The following is a 24,143-nucleotide window of genomic DNA, read 5'->3' as shown; positions in this document are numbered from 1 at the left end:
GTGCAAAGAAATAGAGGAAAATAATAGAATGCAAAAGACTAGAGATCTCTTCAAGAAAATTAGAGGGGAGGAGCCAAGATGGCAGAGGAGTAGGACGAGGAGACCACTTTCTCTCCTACAAATTCATCAAAAGAATAACTGAACGCAGAGCAACCTTCACAAAACAACTTCTGATCGCTAGCTGAGGTCATCACGCGCCCAGAAAAGCAGCCCATTGTCTTCCAAAGGAGGTAGGACAAAATATAAAAGATAAAAAGTGAGACAAAAGAACTAAGGATGGAGATCCGTCCCGGGAAGGGAGTCTTAGGCGGCATTGCTTGGGGTAGGGTCCGGGCCTGAGTGCCCTGAGGACAATAGGAGCGAGCTTCTGTGAGTTGCCAACTTGAACTGTGGGAGACCAAAAGAGAGAGAGAAAAATAACCGGCCCGAACACACTGCCGGCCGTTCGCAGAACAAAGGGACCGAGAAAGTCCAGAGAAGAGCTCGCAGGCTGCGGACCGGCCCAGCCCTGCCGGAGGCAGGAGGCAGGGGGGAGGGAAAGGTCGCGGCGAGACAGAGGGCGCAGGCACCCGACCGGCGCGGGCGGGGACTGGGGCTGGGGACGCGGAAGGCAGAAGGCGCACGCACCCGACTGGCGCCAGTGGAAACTGAGACTGGGTCTGCGGAAGGGAGTCGGCGCGCCACACCTGGGGAGAGTGCGCCCATCAAGCCCCTCGCTGCCTGGACCGCTCTGACGGGGAAGGCACAGAGAGCAGGCGCAGCTTTTTGCTCCACGCTTTTGTGGAACACCCGAGGGCTGGAACCTCTCGCAGCGCGGGGCGCGCTCCATATAGAACAGCCGGGAGCCTGAGCAGCGCAGACAGAGAAAGCAGCGTCAGCCCCTCCGGGCAGAGCCCGTCCCCACAGCGCCAGCCCCTCCCCGCGGCACCAGCCCCTCCCCGCAGAGTGACGGAACTAGCTACCTGAATAAGAGTCTACCTCCGCCCGCCTGTGTCAGGGCGGAAATGAGGCTCTGAAGAGACCGGCAAACAGAAGCCAAATAAACAAAGGGAACCGCTTCAGAAGGGACTGGTGCAACAGATTAAAACCCCTGTAGAAAACACCGACTACACCGGAAGGGGCCTGTAGATATCGAGAAGGTTAAGCTGGAACGAGGAGCTATCTGAAACTGAGCCGAACCCACACTGACCGCAACAGCTCCAGAGAAATTCCTAGATATATTTTTACTTTTTTTTTTTTAAGTAAGAAAAAAAACAAAAAAATTTTTTTTAATTTTTTTTTATTTTTCATTTTTTCTCTTTTATTTTCCTTTAAAATTCCCTATTACTCCCTCATTACTCCTTAACTTTCATTTTCATAGATTTTTCTGATTTTTTTAATTAGGGAAAAAAAATTTTTTTTCTTTTTTTTTTTTTCTTTTTTCTTTCCTTTTTCTCTTCTATTTTCTATTTTTCTTTTTCTCTTATTTCTTTTAAAGTCCTCTAGTACTCCTCTACTACTCCTTAATTTTCATTTTCAATACACTATAACCTTACCAAAAAAAAAAGAAGAGAAGCCCTATTTTTAAACCGAAGATTATTCTCTCCCAATCTTGACTCTCTGTTTTCTACCTCAGAACACCTCTATTTCCTCCTTTCCCCTTCTCTTCCCAATCCAATTCTGTGAATCTTTGTAGGTGTCTGGGCTACGGAGAACACTCTGGGAACAGACAGCTGCGTAGATCTGTCTCTCTCCTCTTGAGTCCCCCTTTTTCTCCTCCTGCTCATCTCTATCTCCCTCCTCCCTCTCCTCTTCTTCATGTAACTCTGTGAACCTCTCTGGGTGTCCCTAACGGGGGAGAATCTTTTCGCAATTAACCTAGAAGTTTTATTATCAGGGCTGTATAGTTGGAGAAGTCCTGAGACTACAGGAAGAATAAAACTGAAATCCAGAGGCAGGAGACTTAAGCCCAAAACCTAGGAACACCAGAAAACTCCTGACTACATGGAACTTTAAGTAATAAGTGACCGTCCAAAAGCCTCCATACCTACACCAAAACCAACCACCACCCAAAAGCCAATAAGTTTTAGAGCAAGACATACCACGCAAATTCTCCAGCAACACAGGAACATAGCCCCGAATGTCAACATACAGGCTGCCCAAGGTCACACCTAACACATAGACCCATCTCAAAACTCATTACTGGGCACTCCATTGCTCTCCAAAGAGAAGAAATCAAGTTCCACACACCAGAACACTGACGCAAGCTTCCCTAACCAGGAAACCTTGACAAGCCAATCGTCTAACCCCACCCACTGGGTAAATCCTCCACAATAAAAAGGAACCACAGACCTCCAGAATACAGAAAGCCCACTCCAGACACAGCAATCTAAACAAGATGAAAAGGCAAAGAAATACCCAACAGGTAAAGGAACATGAAAAATGCCCACCAAGTCAAACAAAAGAGGAGGAGATAGGGAATCTACCTGAAAAAGAATTTAGAATAATGATAATAAAAATGATCCAAAATCTTGAAAACAAAATGGAGTTACAGATAAATAGCCTGGAAACAAAAATTGAAAAGATACAAGAAATGTTTAATAAAGACCTAGAAGAAATAAAAAAGAGTCAATTAAAAATGAATAATGCAATGAATGAGATCAAAAACACTTTGGAGGGAACCAAGAGTAGAATAACAGAGGTAGAAGATAGGATAAGTGAGGTAGAAGATAAGATGGTGGAAATAAATGAAGCAGAGAGGAAAAAAGAAAAAAGGATCAAAAGAAATGAGGACAACCTCAGGGACCTCTGGGACACTGTGAAACACCCCAACATTCGAATCATAGGAGTCCCAGAAGAAGAAGACAAAAAGAAAGGCCATGAGAAAATACTCGAGGAGATAATAGCTGAAAACTTCTCTAAAATTGGGAAGGAAATAGCCACCCAAGTCCAAGAAACCCAGAGAGTCCCAAACAGGATAAACCCAAGGCGAAACACCCCAAGACACATATTAATCAAATTAACAAATATCAAACACAAAGAACAAATATTAAAAGCAGCAAGGGAAAAACAACAAATAACACACAAAGGGATTCCCATAAGGATAACAGCTGATCTATCAATAGAAACCCTCCAGGCCAGAAGGGAATGGCAGGATGTACTGAAAGTAATGAAAGAGAATAACCTACAACCTAGATTACTGTATCCAGCAAGGATCTCATTCAGATATGAAGGAGAATTCAAAAGCTTTACAGATAAGCAAGAGCTGAGAGAATTCAGCACCACCAAACCAGCTCTTCAACAAATGCTAAAGGATCTTCTCTAGACAGGAAATGCAGAAAGGTTGTATAAACATGAACCCAAAACAACAAAGTAAATGGCAACGGGACCACACCTATCAATAATTACCTTAAATGTAAATGGGTTGAGTGCCCCAACCAAAAGACAAAGATTGGCTGAATGGATACAAAAACAAGACCCCTATATATGCTGTCTACAAGAGACCCACCTCAAAACAAGAGACACATACAGATTAAAAGTGAAGGGCTGGAAAAAAATATTTCACGCAAACGGAGACCAAAAGAAAGCAGGAGTTGCAATACTCATATCAGATAAAAATAGACTTTCAAATAAAGGATGTGAAAAGAGACAAAGAAGGACACTACATAATGATCAAAGGTTCAATCCAAGAAGAAGATATAAAAATTATAAATATATATGCACCCAACATAGGAGCACCGCAATATGTACGGCAAACACTAACGAGTATGAAAGAGGAAATTAATACTAACACAATAATAGTGGGAGACTTTAATACCCCACTCACAACTATAGATAGATCAACTAAACAGAAAATTAACAAGGAAACACAAACCTTAAATGACACAATGGACCAGCTAGACCTAATTGATATCTATAGGACATTTCACCCCAAAACAATCAACTTCACCTTTTTCTCAAGTGCACACGGAACATTCTCCAGAATAGATCACATCCTGGGCCATAAATCTGGTCTTGGAAAATTCAAAAAAATTGAAATCATTCCAGTCATCTTTTCTGACCACAGTGCAGTAAGATTAGATCTCAATTACAGGAAAAAAATTGTTAAAAATTCAAACACCTGGAGGCTAAATAACACACTTCTGAATAACCAACAAATCATAGAAGAAATCAAAAAAGAAATCAAAATATGTATAGAAATGAATGAAAATGAAAACACAACAACCCAAAACCTATGGGACACTGTAAAAGCAGTGCTAAGGGGAAGGTTCATAGCATTACAGGCTTACATCAAGAAACAAGAAAAAAGCCAAATAAATAACCTAACTCTACACCTAAAGCAATTAGAGAAGGAAGAAATGAAGAACCCCAGGGTCAGCAGAAGGAAAGAGATCTTCAAATCAGGGCAGAAATAAATGCAATAGAAACTAAAGAGACCATAGCAAAAATCAACAAAGCTAAAAGCTGGTTTTTGAAAAAATAAACAAAATTGACAAACCATTAGCAAGACTCATTAAGAAACAGAGAAGAACCAAATTAACAAAATTAGAAATGAAAATGGAGAGATCACAACAGACAACACTGAAATACAAAGGATCATAAGAGACTACTACCAGCAGCTCTATGCCAATAAAATGGACAACTTGGATGAAATGGACAAATTCTTAGAAAAGTATAACTTTCCAAAACTGAACCAGGAATAAATAGAAGATCCTAACAGACCCATCACAAGCAAGGAAATCGAAACTGTAATCAAAAATCTTCTAGCAAACAAAAGCCCAGGACCAGATGGCTTCACAGCTGAATTCTACCAAAAATTCAGAGAAGAGCTAACACCTATCTTACTCAAACTCTTCCAGAAAATTGCAGATGAAGGTAAGCTTCCAAACTCATTCTATGAGGCCACCATCACCCTAATTCCAAAACCAGACAAAGATGCCACAAAAAAAGAAAACTACAGGCCAATATCACTGATGAACATAGATGCAAAAATCCTTAACAAAATTCTAGCAAACAGAATCCAACAACATATTAAAAAAATCATACACCACGACCAAGTGGGCTTTATCCCAGGAATGCAAGGATTCTTTAATATCCGCAAATCAATCAATGTAATACACCACATTAACAAATTGAAAGATAAAAACCATATGATTATCTCAATAGATGCAGAGAAAGCCTTTGACAAAATTCAACACTCATTTATGATTAAAACTCTCCAGAAAGCAGGAATAGAAGGAACATACCTCAACATAATAAAAGCTATGTATGACAAACCCACAGCAAGCATTACCCTCAATGGTGAAAAATTTAAAGCATTTCCGTTAAAGTCAGGAACAAGACAAGTGTGCCCACTCTCACTACTACTATTCAACATAGTGTTGGAAGTTTTGGCCACAGCAATCAGAGCAGAAAAAGAAGTAAAAGGAATCCAGATAGGAAAAGAAGAAGTGAAACTCTCGCTGTTTGCAGATGACATGATCCTCTACATAGAAAACCCTAAAGACTCTACCAGAAAACCACTAGAGCTAATCAATGAATATAGTAAAGTTGCAGGATATAAAATTAACACATAGAAATCCCTTGCATTCCTATATACTAACAATGAAAAAACAGAAAGAGAAATTAAGGAAACAATACCATTCACCACTGCAACAAAAAGAATAAAATACTTAGGAGTATATCTACCTAAAGAAACAAAAGACCTATACATAGAAAACTATAGAACATTGATGAAAGAAATCAAAGAGGACACAAACAGATGGAGAAACATACCGTGTTCATGGATTGGAAGAATCAATATTGTCAAAATGGCTATTCTACCCAAAGCAATCTATAGATTCAATGCAATCCCTATCAAGCTACCAATGGTATTTTTCACAGAACTAGACCAAAGAATTTCACAATTTGTATGGAAATACAAAAAGCCTCAAATAGCCAAAGTAATCTTGAGAAAGAAGAATGGAACTGGAGGAATCAACCTGCCTGACTTCAGACTCTACTACAAAGCCACAGTCATCAAGACAGTATGGTACTGGCACAAAGACAGAAATATAGATCAGTGGAACAGAATAGAAAGCCCAGAGATAAATCCATGAACCTATGGACACCTTATCTTTGACAAAGGAGGCAAGGATATACAATGGAAAAAAGACAACCTCTTTAACAAGTGGTGCTGGGAAAACTGGTCAACCACTTGTAAAAGAATGAAACTAGAACACTTTCTAACACCATACACATAAACAACCTCAAAATGGATTAAAGATCTAAATGGAAGACCAGAAACTATAAAACTCCTAGAGGAGAACATAGGCAAAACACTCTCCGACATAAATCACGGCAAGATCCTCTATGACCCACCTCCCAGAATATTGGAAATAAAAGCAAAAATAAACAAATGGGACCTAATGAAACTTAAAAGCTTTTGCACTACAAAGGAAACTATAAGTAAGGTGAAAAGACAGCCCTCAGATTGGGAGAAAATAATAGCAAATGAAGAAACAGACAAAGGATTAATCTCAAAAATATGCAAGCAACTCCTGAAGCTCAATTCCAGAAAAATAAATGAACCAATCAAAAAATGGGACAAAGAACTAAACAGACATTTCTCCAAAGAAGACATACAGATGGCTAACAAACACATGAAAAGATGCTCAACATCACTCATTATTAGAGAAATGCAAATCAAAACCACAATGAGGTACCATTACACGCCAGTCAGGATGGCTGCTATCCAAGTCTACAAGCAATAAATGCTGGAGAGGGTGTGGAGAAAAGGGAACCCTCTTACACTGTTGGTGGGAGTGCAAACTAGTACAGCCGCTATGGAAAACAGTGTGGAGATTTCTTAAAAGACTGGAAATGGAACTGCCATGTGACCCAGCGGTCCCACTTCTGGACATACACACTGAGGAAACCAGATCTGAGAGAGACACGTGCACCCCAATGTTCATCGCAGCACTGTTTATAATAGCCAGGACATGGAAGCAACCTAGATGCCCATCAGCAGATGAATGGATAAGGAAGCTGTGGTACATATACACTATGGAATATTACTCAGCCATTAAAAAGAATTCATTTGAATCAGTCCTAATGAGATGGATGAAGCTGGAGCCCATTATACAGAGTGAAGTAAGCCAGAAAGATAAAGAACATTACAGCATACTAACACATATATATGGAATTTAGAAAGATGGTAATGATAACCCTATATGCAAAACAGAAAAAGAGACACAGAAATACAGAACAGACTTTTGAACTCTGTGGGAGAAGGTGAGGGTGGGATGTTTCAAAAGAACAGCATGTATACTATCTATGGTGAAACAGATCACCAGCCCAGGTGGGATGCATGAGACAAGTGCTCGGGCCTGGTGCACTGGGAAGACCCAGAGGAATCAGGTGGAGAGGGAGGTGGGAGGGGGGATGGGGATGGGGAATACGTGTAACTCTATGGCTGATTCATATCAATGTATGACAAACCCCACTGAAAAAATAAATAAATAAAAATTAAAATTAAAAAAATAAAATAAATAACTTGTTAATAATCATTCTAAAAAAAAAAAAGAAAATTAGAGATACGAAGGGAACATTTCATGCAAAGATGGGCTCAATAAAGGACAGAAATGGTATGGACCTAATAGAAGCAGAAAATAGGAAGAAGAGGTGGCAAGAATACACAGAAGAACTGTACAAAAAAGATCTTCATGACCCAGATAATGATGACGGTGTGATTGCTCACCTAGAGCCAGACATCCTGGAATGTGAAGTCAAGTGGGCCTTAGGAAGCATCACTACAAACAAAGCCAGTGGAAGTGATGAATTCCAGTTGAGCTATTTCAAATCCTAAATGATGATGCTGTGAAAGTGCTATACTCAATATGTCAGCAAATTTGGAAAACTCAGCAGTGGCCACAGGACTGGAAAAGGGTCAGTTTTCGTTCCAATACCAAAGAAACGCAATGCCAAAGAATGCTCAAACTACCACACAATTGCACTCATATCACATGCTAGCCAAGTAATGCTCAAAATTCTCCAAGCCAGGCTTCAGCAATACGTGAACCATGAACTTCCAGATGTTCAAGCTGGTTTTAGAAAAGGCAGAGGAACCAGAGATCAAATTGCCAACATTGGCTGGATCATCAAAAAAGCAAGAGAGTTCCAGAAAAACATCTATTTCTGCTTTACTGACTATGCCAAAGCCTTTGACTGTGTGGATCACAACAAACTGGAAAATTCTTCAAGAGATGGGCATACCAGACCACCTGACATGCCTCTTGAGAAATCTGTATGCAGGTCAGGAAGCAACAGTTAGAACTGGACATGGAACAACAGACTGGTTCCAAATAGGAAAAGGAGTATGTCAAGGCTGTAAATTGTCACCCTGCTTATTTAACTTATATGCAGAATACATCATGAGAAAGGCTAAGGTGGATGAAGCACAAGCTGGAATCAAGATTGCTGGGAGAAATATCAGTAACCTCAGATATGCAGATGACACCACCCTTATGGTAGAAAGTGAAGAACTAAAGAGCCTCTTGATCAAAGTGAAAGAGAAGAGTGAAAAAGTTGGCTTAAAGCTCAACATTCAGAAAACTAACATCATGGCATCCGGTCCCATCAGTTCAGTCATGTCTGCTCAGTCATGTCTGACTCTCTGCTACCCTATGAACCGCAGCACGCCAGGCCTTCCTGTTCATCACCAAGTCCCAGAGTCCACCCAAACCCATGTCCATTGAGTCAGTGATGCCATCCAACCATCTCATCCTCTGTCATCCCCTTCTCCTCCTGCCCTCAATCTTTCCCAGCATCAGGGTCTCTTCAAATGAGTCAGCTCTTCGCATCAGGTGGCCAAAGTATTGGAGGTTCAGCTTCAACATCAGTCCTTCCAATGAACGTCCAGGACTGATCTCCTTTAGGATGGATTGGTTGGATCTCCTTGCAGTCCAAGGGACTCTCAAGAGTCTTCTCCAACACCACAGTTCAAAAGCATGGCTTTTAATTTCATGACTGCCAGTACCATCACTTCGTGGCAAACAGATGGGGAAACAGTGGAAACGGTGGCTGACTTTATTTTCTGGGGCTCCAAAATCACTGCAGATGGTGACTGCAGCCATGAAATTGAAAGATGCTTGCTCCTTGGAAGGAAAGTTATGACCAAACTGGACAGCATATTAAAAAGCAGAGACATTACTTTGTCAACAAAGGTCCGTCTGGTCAAGGCTATGGTTTTTCCAGTGGTCATGTATGGATGTGAGAGTTGGACTGTAAAGAAGGTTGAGCGCCGAAGAACTGATGCTTTTGAACTGTTGTGTTGGGAGGAGACTCTTGAGAGTCCCCTGGACTGCAAGGAGATCCAACCAGTCCATCCTAAAGGAGATCAGTCCTGGGCATTCATTCGAAGGACTGACACTGAAGCTAAAACTCCAATACTTTGGCCACCTGATGCGAACAGCTGACTCATTTGAAAAGACCCTGATGTTGAGAAAGATTGAGGGCAGGAGGAGAAGGGGATGACAGAGGATGAGATGGTTGGATGGCCTCACTGACTCAATGGACATGAGTTTGGGTAAGCTCCAGGAGTTGGTGATAGACAGGGAGGCTTGGCATGCTGCAGCCCACGGGGTCACAAAGAGTCAGACACGACTGAGCGACTGAACTTAACTGAATAAGAATATAATGTATAGCATGTTGACTACAGTTGATGATACTGGATTGTATATTTGAAAGCTGCTAACAGAGTAGATCTTAAAACTTATCACAAGGAAAAAAACCTGTAACTACATGGTGATCATATTAACAGATTTAGTTTGGTAATCATTTAGTATATATACAAATATCAAATCATTGTTATACCTAAAATAATATAATGTTCCACATCAATTACATTTCAAAAAAAAGGTTTATCATTCATGATTTCAGTGGTTCCTTTAGTGGGGTAAAAAGGGTGGGAGTGGGGAGAGGCTTGAACAAGTATGATGCAAGCATGCACACACACCCACATAAAATTTGCCAATAAATTATATGCACGAATTAAGAAGTAATATCTTCTAGCAAATAATAATGACTTTATGGACATTTCATTAGTAGCATTTTAATTTAAGAGGATTAGGAAAAGGTAGTATTTCAGAATTCTGGGCACTAAGTGCCTTGTGGTTACAAAATGTTGGGAAAGTCCTAAGGCACAATGACACTTAAGGAACAACAACAATAAAAAAACTGGCGTAAGTGGAGAACTGTGCCGGGGGTCTTCATCACTGCATAAGCAAACTGGCATTGCCTCTGGCATTTTATAAGCACAAGAAGGTATATTGTTACAACTAGGACTAAGATTCTGGATACTTGCTGAAAGAGTTCAAATGTTGCCTAATCATCTAGTTTAGTCTATTCCAATCTTATTTAAATTCTCAAATAATACCTAGTCAAGTTCTACAAAGAGCTTTAAGGTCTATAAAAATTCTACCATGAGTGCTGTGGGAATCAAACAGCAAAAGTAGCTAAGTTAAGCAACAGGAGAAAGGAGAAACTGATACAGATAATACAAATTTGTTATGTCACTTAGTATTTCTAAAAATGGAAATCACTTCTTAAAATTACTGACCAACATCCAAATAACTTTCTGTCTCCAGCTAAAATGTTGCTTATTACTACTACATTCATTGTTTAGCCACTAATCCATGTCTGATCTCTTGCGACCCCATGGACTATAGCCTGCCCAGCTCCTCTGTCCATGGGATTTCCCAGGCAAGAATACTGGAGTGGGTTGCCATTTCCTTCTCCAGGGGATCTTCCTGACCCAGGCATTAAAGCCATGTCTCCTGCATTGGCAGGCAAGTTCTTAACCATTGAGCCACCAAGGAATCATGAGATAATTAAATCCTCTCCTTTAGTCAGAATATACTCTGCTAATTAACTCACCGTGCAAAGTGGATTGTGCTAATTCATAAGAAAGCTTACCTCTGACTAAGCTCCTCCAGGTAGCGACCACTGAGAGACATGTTAACTTCTAAGGCTTTAATACGGTTATTAAGTCTCATAAATACTGATTCCTTTTGGTTTGATCCATGTACAAGATTTCCATTAGCATATCCTAGATCTGAGGAGTTTTGCAATTCAGCATAAAAATCTGTAGCTGTCCTCTGTAACCCTCTTAAAAGGACATCTTCTGGAGACTGTTCATCTTCTTTTACTTCAGGTAATGAAGAATCCACAATAGGAGTTGAAATTTGCTTTGGTGTGTCAGCTATGTTCATTTTGGCTTCCCCATCTTCAATGTCTGGCACAGCAGCTGTGTTTACAGGTGGCACTATTGTTTCAGATAGCTTTGTGGTAATTTGCATGGAGTTTATGTCTTCTTTTACAACATTATCCATTACTTCATCAAGTATTTTTGTTTCGTAGATCACAGCTGGTTTCTCTATAGAACTAAAACTCTCAGACCTTTTTTCTGTTTTATCATCAACCTCAACAGAACTGTCTTGGGGAATCACTTGTGATGGTGAATGCCCTGCCTCATATTTAATAGGCTCAGATACTTCTATTTTAGATAATGAGTTGATTTCTGGAGTAACATCTAAGAGAACAGACTGAGAAAGAGTTTGAGGATGGCTTGGTTCAAGTTCAATTGCATCTAAAGTGTGATTAATCAAATCTTCCTGGAGCACACCACTTAAATCATCTAGAACAATGGTTTCAGCTTCCTTTTCCTTATTCTTACTGTCTGGTTCTCCACCTGGAGGCTGCAATAATGAAACATCTACTGGTTCTTCAGGAAGTACTAGTGGTGGTTCAGCTGATGTAAGATACTCTTTTCCTTTACTCAGAGCAGTTCTGCTGCGTTGCCGATAACAAGCAACTCTAACTGAACACCATTTATATATATATTCCGAAAAACTAGAAATACAACAAATTGTGGTGAGTTCACTGCAAAATATTTGTGTCTCTGACTCAAACCAAGGTGATGTTTCATCCTCTTGTTCGCCACTGCCCAGAAGGGTCACTGTAGAAGGACTTGCCTCCTCCTCTTCTTCTTGAACTAGCTGTACAATGGGACTTTCTTTTGTAGGATCTGGTGACAGTGACTCGGTGTCAGGTACATGTCCTCCAGTGGTTTCAAACCTAGAAATACATATCCATAATTATGCTTAAGGAAAATAAATGCACCACACATAAGATAAAAAGAAGGGAAAGGACAGAAAACACTCAAATTTACTTTGAATGAATTACTATCCTTCAAGTCACTTTCATTATAAAAACAGCATTATTCAGGAATGATAACAGAAAGATAATCTATCAAGTGACAAGCCAGATGATTCAAATCACCATATTTACCAAATCAAGTTTTTCTTTAATCTCTAAGAATAGTTATGTGAATATTTCCATTTACTGAACATAGTACCTTTACTGAATATTTCCATTTAGTGAATATAGTACCCTTCCTCCCATATTCACCAATATCACAAGCTTTCACCCCTTATATCAGAAATTGAGCTACCCAAGGGCTATGGAAGTCCCAGTTAGAACAAGAAGCCAGGACCTTACTACGAATGCACTTTGTGCCTGAGTATCCTACTTTCAAGAGTCATCCTACAGTTGACCCTTGAACCGTATGCAGCAAGTCAGAGTTGCTGGCCTTACACACTGTGTAACTCACAGCCTGTCCTCCATATCCACAGTTCCTCTATACTTCAGCTCTGCATCCATAGATTCAACCAACTGAGATCATCTGTACTGCAGTATTTACTAACAAAATAAATCCACGTGTAAGTAGATCTGTACAGTTCAAACCCGTTATTCAAGAGTCAACTGCAGATTTCTCAAAGATCATTTCTCTATGGAGATTTGAGGAATTTCAATGTGGCATTACACACACACACACAGAGGATTATCTGCTTTAGAAAACAGAAAATATCCCTACTCCCCCCAAATAATCTCAGTATTATCTAGGCTAATTTTCAATTACTGAAAGCTAAATACTTAACCATTGTAATGAAAATCCTGGCTAATAATAAACTACTAGTGTCACTAACTTAGTCCTATCTTTGGGCTCTGGAGTATGCGTGTCCAGTAGGGAAGAGCGGGGAATTCAAGCTGGTGGGAACAGTGTTGTAAATTGTAATATCTATGGTCCCTTCCAAGATAAAGGTAATGAATTTCCAGGTGAAGCCTTTGTAGCAACAAAGGTATAATTTGAAAAAACAAAGTAATTTGAATACCAAAAAGAAATCTTCATATGCAAATTTTCCTACTGTGAAACACTACTAAAATTGTCAGGAAATGTCTTTAAATGAAGTCTAATATCACAACAGCAAAGTAGGAATAAAAAAAAAACCAGTATCTAGGGACTTCCTTTGCAGTCCAGTGACTGGAACTTTGCCTTACAATGCAGGGGTATGGGTTTGATCCCTGGTCAGGAGGCTAAGATCACAGATGCTCAGAGTCAAAAAACCAAAACATAAAACAGAAGTAATATCATAACAAATTCAATAAAGGTTTTAAAAACGGTCCACATTTTAAAAAAAAATGTTTTTCTACAGAAATTTTTTTAAAAGACAGTATCTAAAAGCTGGACTTTCATTTTGTTGACAATAAAATAGTAAACAGACTAAATTAAAACATAATTAGGCTAAGCTTCCCTTAACAGATGATAGAGATAGACAGCTGTATATAATCTCTACACAATATTTCTTACAACTAAATTGAATTAATTTGGTAAAAATTAAGTTATACTATCTTGTGCTGTGCTGTGCTGGGTCACTCAGTCATGTTCTTCTCTTTGTGACCCCATGGACTGCAGGACTGCATCTGTCCATGGGGATTCTCCAGGCAAGAATACTGGAAGGGTTGCCATGCCCTTCTCCAGGGAATCTTCCCAACTAGGGAAGATCAGGGATCGAATTCAATCTCCCACATTGCAGGCAGATTCTTTTATCACCTGAGTCACCAGGGAAGCCCTATCATCTATGTATACACTCTAATCAGAGTTACACTTTAAAAAACTCAAACCTGGGAAAAGAAAGTAAGTTGTTTCATAAAAACTTTGAGTGATACTGTATCATGGATTCTTTTTTTTCAGAACTGCCATATAATCATCAAAAAGAATTTAAAACAAACATACATGAAGAAACATTAAGTAAAGAAAGTTATGCAAGAATATCTACTAAAAACAAAACTCTAAAGCAGAATAAAAACTGTTACATTAGCTTGATGTGGTAACTTTCATAAATATTTACACACACACACACACACACGAGTAAATGTAAATATATACGTGTGTGTGTGTACATCTATGTGTAAAATAAAATTAATCTAGTTTTGAAAAACAAAGACATACTATTATGTGTTAGTCACTGAAGAACCTAGTTACAAAACTGAGACAGATCCACATAATTAGAAACGTCAAGAATTTCTATCCCAAAGAGATTTCTTAGGACCATCTAGGAATCAGTAACACATAATGTTATATTTCAGGAAAACACAAATTTGACACTGTGCCCTTCAAAGCACAAAAATCTCATTTTTAAATTAACACAGTACCTTGGAATTACAGCTCAAAAGCACACTCATTGCAGGATTCATCACTTATTACCTTGAACTGTCTCATGTAAATATCTTATCTCATTATGCACAGTTCCTCTGAGAGAAATGTCTGTCAAAGTTTACAGGGAGTATATCTAACGAAATATACATAGCTAAATTTATAATAACTATAACCAGACTACCCCAATAACCCAAATCATCAATGAGCCTACCTATTTCAGATCAGAGGCTGAGGCACAAACAGACCTTAATCACCTCTACCTCTGGTCTAGGAAGACCAGAGTCTGAGCAGCTCCGGGAGCTGGTAAGGGACAGGGAAGCCTGGGGTGCTGCAGTCCATGGATCGCAAAGAGTAGGACACGCCTGAGCGACTGAACTGACTGACGCATATATATCCCTGCCCAAAGTAACCACTGCAACCTCGGGAAAGACCTGTATCATTCAATTTCAGAAACTGAACACTCTAAGGCTGTGTGACCAACACATCATTTAAAAATCACTGCTTTAAGTATTTCAGGTACCCTTTATTGCTTTCTAGGCATAGCAGAGATATATAAATAATCAAGGCTTTTAAATCTGAACTTAATAAAAACAGGCCTTTAAAATTTGTCCTCAAACTTATACCTGAGTTAATTATTTGCAATAAGGAAAAGATTAAGTATTGTAAATAATAAAAGTAACACTATAGCAAAATAACACATATTTGGTCTATCTACGGTGAACTGCCAGTATACAAAAAGCAACTTGAAGATGTTATAAGTGGCTGTGGAATGTCTGTCCCATGATTTAGTTTTTCATTTCCCACAAATCACAAGTACCTTTTTACGTACAAGTATATCTCCCTTTTAATAGAACTCTAATATCCCAATATAACTTACTCATGTGATGGAACAGGAGCTGAAACAGGAGCTGATTCAGGCATTTTGGGTGCAGCTGTGGCAGAAGCATTCTCAGATATAGTTTTATTTCCTAATTTAAGAAAGATGTCCATATTGAGTTTAATTTTAAAAAGCTATATCATGAATATATTTCACTATAACAAATAAGGAACTTTAGATTCTCAAGGGAGAAGAAAAAAAGTCAAACAGGTTTACTACTGCAGACTCTGCTTTTTTTTTCCCATCAAGTTCTTTTAAAAAGAAATAATCATTGAAAGTCACAACTATAAGTAGTGCATATTCTTTCTCAACTTCTCAGAAAATTAAAGCAAGTAAGATAACTATGAGTTTTGTGTAATCTTACATGATTAACAAGATACTGGAGTTACTAAAGAGAATAAGAAGAAATAAATGGGACATTTTAAGTTTGCACTTAGTACTAAATTTTATTGAAGTATATTTGACATACAACATTATATTCATTTTCATGTGTATAATGTAGCGATTTGACATTTGTATACACTGCAAAATGATCACCACAATAAGTCTAGCTGCCATCTGCCACCACATTGCATTCCCCATGTTATATATTACAACCCCATGACTTATTTTATAACTGGAGTGAAGTATTTTTGAAAACAAAAAAAGGGCAAGATTGTTTCCCCTTGTTCATAATATTCATATTTCTATTATTTTCTAAATTGAATTGCTATTTGATAAATAAAAGCATACTTCAAGTAACCATTAGAGTATCAAAACCTCAGGAAAGAACTAAGGATAAAGTCATTACTTCTACAGCAGGTTAAGAGTGAAAAATCAAATTAATGATTTTTATATAGACAAGAACCTATTTATTAAAGAGAATTTGTGAAATTCAAATAAACAATGAATAATAGAAGATTGGCAAGTTCCTTTGAATGGTTTCTATATTTCTAAATAAAAAATCAAACTGCTTGGCTTATTAATTAATTTTACTAACTAGGAAGACCCCTGGAGTATCATATATTTAAAAGACCCATAAAATGATTAGGTACCTTCTGGCAGGTCTTCAGTTTTTGCTCCCAGAATATTAGCGGCAATATTCACCATATTTAGAATGGCATCTAAAACAAAATTCAATCAGAAGAGAATACTAATACACCTAAATATTTTCATATAACTTGATATCAGATAGTAAAAAACCATTTGTAATGGTCTCTTTGCATTTTTTGGACTAATTATCTTTTTGCTCACCTTACTATTTTAGTCCAATAAAGGATACAAATTTCAGGCAAAAAGTATTATATATAAATCTGTTATGTTCAGAAGGATTTTTAAATCTAATTATACTTGTTTTTTACAAAACTTCCCCAAACCTTTTAGCAAATACTACCTTCCGCATATCATAAGATTCAAATATAATTCAGCATATAGCCTGCACTGAGACAGGAATGAAATGTGACAACCAAAACCCATAATTTACAGCAAAGCCTTTTTTTTTTTAAAAGAAAAGGTTCTACAGTTTAAACCAAAAACAAACAAAAAATCCTTTTCCTAAACATGTGACTTTCATAGGTAAAAATAAATAAGTTGGGAAGATTATTCTTCAAAGGACAGCAGAAAGGCTGTTTTCAACTATGAATGTAAAATATCTAAGTAATATGGTTAAATCCCAAATTGACACTGCATAGAATCATTCCTTTGATGACTTGTAACAATGTTTTATGGACAATAAATGACAAATTCTCTTCTGAACTGGGTGAATATGGGCATGGAAAGATGAATTAAAAGTCAAAGTCATAAAACTTAAGTGCTGTAGGTAAAGCAATCTGCATACTTTCTAATTCTTCCTCTCTTTCCAAAGAGGTTATCTCAATGATGAGTAAAGTGCTACAAACCTTAGTATCTACATAAATGGCTGAAGATACATGAGGACCACGAAATATAACAACTCCATAAAAAGCTGGCTTGGAATAGAAGACTTCCTTCTAGTAATTTAATGTAATTTCACAGAAAATTAAATTCCAACTCCAATCTAATCTCTGAAATTCTACTAGAAGGTAATTCACCAGGTTTTTCTACCATTAAAATACTAACATCTGGCAGGGGCTACATATTAAACCTCATCACTGTTTTCCAATTTGGTTTCCTTTCCTAAAAGAGATCCGAGTTTTCATCACACTTTCATGAAAACCAGAGATGTGAGAAGTAGGAAAGGATCTAAAGAAGGAAAAGCTAGCATATCCAGAAGGTTGGGAACAAGCCAAGCACTGTCACCTGGTGCTGATACTATAAACATATGCTTTATGACAGGTAAAAACAGTAGGAGATTTTAGACTTTTAAATGTGATAACTAGTAGTACATAATTATTAATTTTAAACTTTACATAACTATGATTCTATAATCGGAAAGACAACAAGCAGTGGTACTTTGTTTCTAATCATTAACACACAAAAGCTTTATATTTGCTTTTGAAATATCTAGGATTATAGGTCAACCGTTGTCCTTTCACCTGGGAAATTGTTAAAACAGAGAAGCAGTCTTAGATCTTAGGCTAAAGAGACACCTCAGCATAAAAACAGGAAATGGAAACTCCATTCCCTTATAAACAAAAATTAAGTAGCAATGGAAACTCTATTTCCTCATAAATCAAATTTTAATGTCAACCAATACTGCAAGGAGATCAAACCAGTCAATCCTAAAGGAAATCAGTCCTGAAGATTCATTGGAAGGACTGATGCTGAAGCTCCAATACTTTGGCCACTTGCTGTGAAGAGCCAACTGATTAGAAAAGACCCTGATGCTGGGAAAGATTGAAGGCAGGAGGAGAAGGGGACGACAGAGAATGAGATGGTTGGATGACCCTATGGACATGAGTCTGAGCAAGCTCCGGGAGTTGGTAATGGACAGGGAAGCCTGGCATGTTGCAGTCCACGGGGTCACAAAGGGTCAGGACAAGACTGAGCTACTGAACTGCACTGAATATTGCAACAGTAGTATCTGATCCTCTAAGTAGCCTAACAGTTGAAGATCAATCACAACTGACTGCTCAGGGAACCAAAATTCTGAAATTAAGTCTATATTCTAAGTCCCTTGTGCTTGCTTCAAAGGGCAATCTTACCTCAGATTTCAAATTTTTGCATTTAAATTTTTTGGTATTATTATTAAAAGCTTTAAAAGTGTGTATCTGTTAATCTGTGTAAAGAAAGTTTTAGAGTATTATTTTTTAATGTAAATTTTTATACTAGTACCTAAAATAAGGAAGATTTATACATACTACTCATCATTTAAAAATATTAACAAAATATAACAAAAATATAACAAAAGTAAAATCTGGCAAATTCTTCTTTCTCAGCCCATCTAACGTATAAGAAATAATCTTGCTATGTTCACAGGATGCTGTCAAATACAGTTTTTTTCTTTTGCGAGAAAGCAGCTTTGTGAATTTTCTTACCAGTCTCACTTTGCATCCAAACACATGACTACTCGTCACGATCATAATCTAATCACTGAAAAGCCTTCAGAAAGGCTAAAGGGTAAAAGTGACAATTTGGAATATAGCGCCATGCTAGACACCTGCTCTCAACTTCTCATGGATTTGCCAATTCCTTTCTCTTGAATTGGGTAACTTTTCATCCCATCCCAGTACTTTAGGAATGAAACTCTCTCCTAGGGACCAAATATCAATATGTTATATACACTAAGTCCCCAACACACCAATGGCTCTTTTTGATATAGAAAACCAAATGCCTCTGCTACAACACAAGAAGACAAACCGGTGAAAAAACTACTTCCTCCTATGTGTACTGAGCTACTAACTGCAACACGCCTACCTTCATTCTCTGTTCCTTCTAGGATCTTAAAATAAATACATTCATAAAAAGTATTCTGACTTAAAACAAAAACTACACTTTGTCTTAAACTTATACAGAAAGAGAAGCAGAAATCTGGCCCTGAGCAAATCTGATGACTCTAATAAAATACAGATCATATTTAGGAGTAAAGGCAGACTTGCAAGAATATCAAAGAAGAGAGTGGCCTGGAAGACCCACATGACCAAGCACAAGTAGAGCAGATTGATACGAAGAATTTCTGTTGATGTAAAATATTTAAATGTTCTGGCTCAAGAATGTAAACGAAAGATTCAGGCAGAAGAGTCCCAGAACTGGCATACATACAAAGCCAAGAATGCTGCTCTAAGATAGCAGTCTCTCCCTTTCTGGAAGTTCAGTAAATTATATAATACCAAAAATGTCTAAATAAGCAGCATGCATACTCTTTGACAACCAAGTCCCATTAGAAGCAACATATTCTGGTGATGTATATTTCCTGTGACTACCAACTACTCAATAGCAAAAGAAAAAAAGAGTTTCTCTTTTAAAGGCACAGAATTCTGTTTTGGAGATATTATGTAAATATTAAAAATAAATTAGGTGCAAAATTGGCCAATTTCAAGCTAATTTAGAAAGTGGTGATGATTATAGTCAAATTCAGACATTCCACTGCCAGAGACGAGCTCTTTGGCCTGATTCCACCTTGTTATTTCTTCCTATATTGCACTGAAGGAAGTTCCTAGCTCAGGCTCAAAACCAGTCTAGACTATTCAGAGAAAATCAGAAGGATATAGGTATCGAAGGGATCAGTATTAGGTCATGCTTATTAACTTAATGACAGCAAAGTCTTATCACTCAGCTACTACTGCCTCTCTTGTTCTGAAACGCCAAGAAATGGATATCTTTTTAAACCTCTCATGCTTGGGCTCAGCTGATATCCTCCCATCCACCTTGTCTCACTATACAAAATTTTTCAATACCTAGGAACACTGGAAGGTAAATGGACTGCTCTTCCAGAAAGCCATGGAAACAAAAATGAAATGTGTTACCAAGAAACATATCTTCAAGGAAAAAGATCCAGAAAATAGGATCTATGTCTCATTCTATGTCTCATTAATTAAAATAATTAAAATTCTACATCTCACTAATTAAAATAATACATCAGCCAGAGAAGTGATTACAAATAGGGAAATGTCCTCTACTGAAAACATTTTAATGCTGTCTTGGGAGTTAATCCCATAGGAAGATAGAGAAAGAAAGCAAAATTATCAACAAAAATTTCCCTTATCTAAAACTATAGTAAATCATTACTTCTGGAAGGTGCCCCTTTGTTCCCAGTAACCACCAAAAACTAGAGAACTTTTAGTCTGGGGCTATTTTCTGACCCTTAAAATAACAATGCCGCCTCACAGCTAAATCAGCATTACTGAATTATTATATGATGACTATTACATAATGTAGTTTTTAAACTACAAATTTAAGGACACGAACAAACATATTAACATCCAATTAAATAAAACAGCATCATTGTCTCACTCCTAAAAAAATACCCCATAGCAAATGAGGCACCTGTTTTTATTTTTTATTTATTTTTGAGGCACCTGTTTTTAATGCTATCATCAGCAGATATTGCTAAGGATACACTTAAAAGCAGTCAATAATATCTAAAAAGTCAGGTGAGTAGGAACAGAGTCAAAATATATTAAGCTAATCTACCACAAAGTTAAATATTACATAAAAACATTCCCTTTATGCAGTTATTTTTTAATATTCTTTTTCCTATTCCCTAAAAAAGTCTACTGAAATCTATAGTCTTCTATAGAGAGGGAGAGGACAAGAAGGGAAGAAAGGGAAAAAGATAAAACATGAAAAGAAAGACAAGTGACTCTTAATTCCATATAGTGTAGCCACCCAAATATCTACTTAGGTATAGATACTACTGGTTGAGTACCTTAAAAAGCTATGAGGACAATATACACAGTGAGCCTGGGATTCAAACAACTCAAGAGTAAAAGAAAAATGCACAAATCATCTTCTATGTTATACTAAGATTTACTTTCATTAAATTCAATTATTAACCTCCAAATAAAAAGGCCTTATTTTGGGGGACTAACCAAAAATAACAAATGTAAAGTATACCTATCTGCATTCTAACAGTAAAAATAAACTGTCAGTAGGTAAAGGTCTTTCCAGGAGTCTACTTGGCTAGCCTAACTATAAGTTCAGATAATAGCTTGGCAAGACAAGAAGCTAAACAACTAATATCTTAGTCACTTCTTTTTTCAGTTTACAAAGAGTGTATTATTATTGCTATTATTGTTACTGCTTGGGAATCATCATTATCATGAATAAGAACAGCCTTTATGCTTTATAATTAATCAGGAAACTAACCATACCCATACATTAACAAATCCTCATTTGGTAGGATTTCACTGATGAGTACCACTTCTAAAATAAACTCCTTTCCTACCAAGTATGATTACCTAGATGCTCTTATTTATATGGTCCAGGACCTCTTTAATAATTCTTTCCCCAAGTAAATTCATATCCCATTCTTCACTCTAAGGAACTTTTCTAAAAATATAACTACTTCATTTTTGTAAAAGAACTGACCTATGCTTGCATTTTGCCTCTCCTCTTTATTTACATATATTCTTTCTATTTTACTCCTATGAAAATACTTCTGAAAAGTATTCTTTGATTTCAACTCAAAAGTTCAACACTAGGACAGAAGGAGTCCCCTAAACTTCAAAACAAAATGTTCACATATGCCAGGAAATAGAAGTTGAGATATACTTTAATAATAGTGACTAGAAAAACCCCCAAATACTCACTCGTAGCAGAACCAAGAAGGTTTTTTGAGGACTTATCCTCCCCAGTATTATAATCCAGTGGGTAATCTGCTCAAAGAGAAAATGAAGGTTAATTATGCTGACAACTATCTCAGATGATATGTTTAAAAGCACAAATTAAGTCTTGTCAAGTCAGTTGACAAAACAATTTTACAGTTTTCATTAGTTTCAAGCACATTCACAAAAAAGGAAATTCATAAGCCATTTATCAAACAGATAAAAACCAAAGAATATATTTCTACTGCTCACAAAAATTTTAATCACATTTATAAGACTTTTATTCAAGCTTTCAGTGTAGTTTACCAACCCCTAGTAAATCACTTCACTTATGGGAAAACTAGGAAATGCAAAAATTAGATTTTTCAGACTACAGTTTAAGACATCTTAAAACAAGAACTTAATAAAATAGAAATGAAAGGTGTCATAAAACATTCTCTGACCTCTGCAGGCTCATGGGAATTTCTCAAAAACTCATGTCTCAATATGCTTGCTCTTAGGCTAAAGGCAAATCAAAGAAATTCATGCTCAATTCTACTATGTCAGTTGCCTTTGAGTAACAGGCTTTTGGGCCTGGCATAGCGATATAACCGTAATTTATTAACACTGGGTTAATGGAAGGGAGTTTCAAGTCACAAATAACTGACTAACAACAGAAAATTATTTTAGAAAATAGGTTTAGGAGAAACTTAGTTACTAGGGTTAAAAACAAGGAAAAAACTAAAGACTAATCATCATGTGATCTTTTTAAGTGACCTACATTTATCCATTTAAAAAACAAAAAAATATACATAATTAGTTACTTTTTTAAAATCACTCACCATAGTCCTCATCAAATAATTCTTGACGTTCTGACTGGTACTGGGAATCAGCAATCTCTTCATATTCTTCCACCATGCTAGTGCCAAATACCCTGTTAACAATAATTTCATTGAAGTTTTTCATTGAAGTCTTGTTAAGACTCATCTCTTCATAATAAATGACAAACTATAATAATTTTGGTTATGTTTTAACGGTCATTAACTTCTGGACTCAAAAATAATGACTTTCAATCCACTGTTTTCATTAGAATGTTAATCTATTTAAGGCATTTAAAAATATAATGACTAGTAAGCCAATGACTTATTGGCCTAAGACGTTCCCATTTATTTATCATCATATCAAGCAAGCTAAACCGAACACATAAAATGAAGGTTCTTTTTTCCTAACAAAGGAAATTTTTTTTTTTTAAGGAGGATTCACAAGTTTCGGTTTATTCAGATTGTGAAACTTACATAGCAGTTTAAAGAAATCAGAAATATACTATTACAATCATTATCAAATCATATTGATAGATACAAAATGAAACTGCAAGATATATATAGTTTAGCATAAAAAATTTTAAATACTTTTCTCAAGGATATAATTATGAATATAAATTATCAAAAAAATTAGAAATGATACATGCCAGATTCCTATCTAAATTTTTACACTTTTCTAAACTGTATGCAAAAGGAAGAAAGGTTTAGCAGTATATTTTTTATGGTGTTATCTGCACGTAATAACAAATTATTTCTTCACTTTAAATACACTGGAATTTTTATGTTGCCTTTTTTTCTTTTTAAACCACTTGGTAAATTTTTTTGCTCTGTATTACCTTATAAGGCTTAATGGACAAAAGTGCTCTGATCCAAAATGTGATACCAACTCCACCTAAAGAACAAAAGCACACAAAATGGGAAGCCAGCACAGTGTATGTGAGATTATCTAACAAAATATCCAGTGTTTTCATTATGACATTTCTAAAAATAAAGTCCTAATTTTCCCCAAAACTAGTATTTGTAAAGCTTTTTCTTTGCCACGCAATAATATGCAATGCCCTATTATTCAATATTGCAAAAGAGAAGGTTGCTAACCTTTATGTACTTGATGAACATCTGAAGCAAGAGAAAGGAAAAGAAAAAGAAATCAGTTCCAAAGTCTGAATAACATGCCATAAGCAACATTCAATATTTGTAAATTATATTGTATAATTATAGGAAGCAATATACTGTGATGGATAACATTGTAGTACTCATTTCTTTGCAGAAACCAAAGCAATGATTTGCAT

General features: G+C 36.9%; 1 protein-coding gene across 7 annotated transcripts in view; it reads right to left on the bottom strand.

The window, feature by feature from the left end:
* SUCO (SUN domain containing ossification factor) overlaps positions 1-24,143 on the bottom strand; it is a 96,607-nt gene that overhangs the window by 20,348 nt on the left and 52,116 nt on the right. For 5 of the 7 annotated variants that reach the window (XR_006344822.1, XM_043922862.1, XM_043922858.1 and 2 more), the window contains 7 exons: positions 23,950-23,970; positions 23,691-23,746; positions 22,876-22,967; positions 22,040-22,105; positions 16,427-16,495; positions 15,393-15,483; positions 10,933-12,093 (listed from right to left, as the gene is read on the bottom strand). Coding sequence is in view for 6 of the 7 variants with exons in the window: in XM_043922862.1 (XP_043778797.1) it covers positions 10,933-12,093; positions 15,393-15,483; positions 16,427-16,495; positions 22,040-22,105; positions 22,876-22,967; positions 23,691-23,746; positions 23,950-23,970 (1,556 nt within the window). In the remaining variant the exon portion in view is untranslated. The remainder of the gene's footprint in view (positions 1-10,932; positions 12,094-15,392; positions 15,484-16,426; positions 16,496-22,039; positions 22,106-22,875; positions 22,968-23,690; positions 23,747-23,949; positions 23,971-24,143) is intronic. The other 2 variants (XM_043922864.1, XM_043922860.1) reach the window with 1 other exon arrangement.

Source organism: Cervus elaphus, chromosome 14 (assembly GCF_910594005.1).
Source record: "Cervus elaphus chromosome 14, mCerEla1.1, whole genome shotgun sequence".
Lineage (NCBI taxonomy): Eukaryota > Metazoa > Chordata > Mammalia > Artiodactyla > Cervidae > Cervus > Cervus elaphus.
This window is presented reverse-complemented; position numbering and strand designations above follow the sequence as displayed.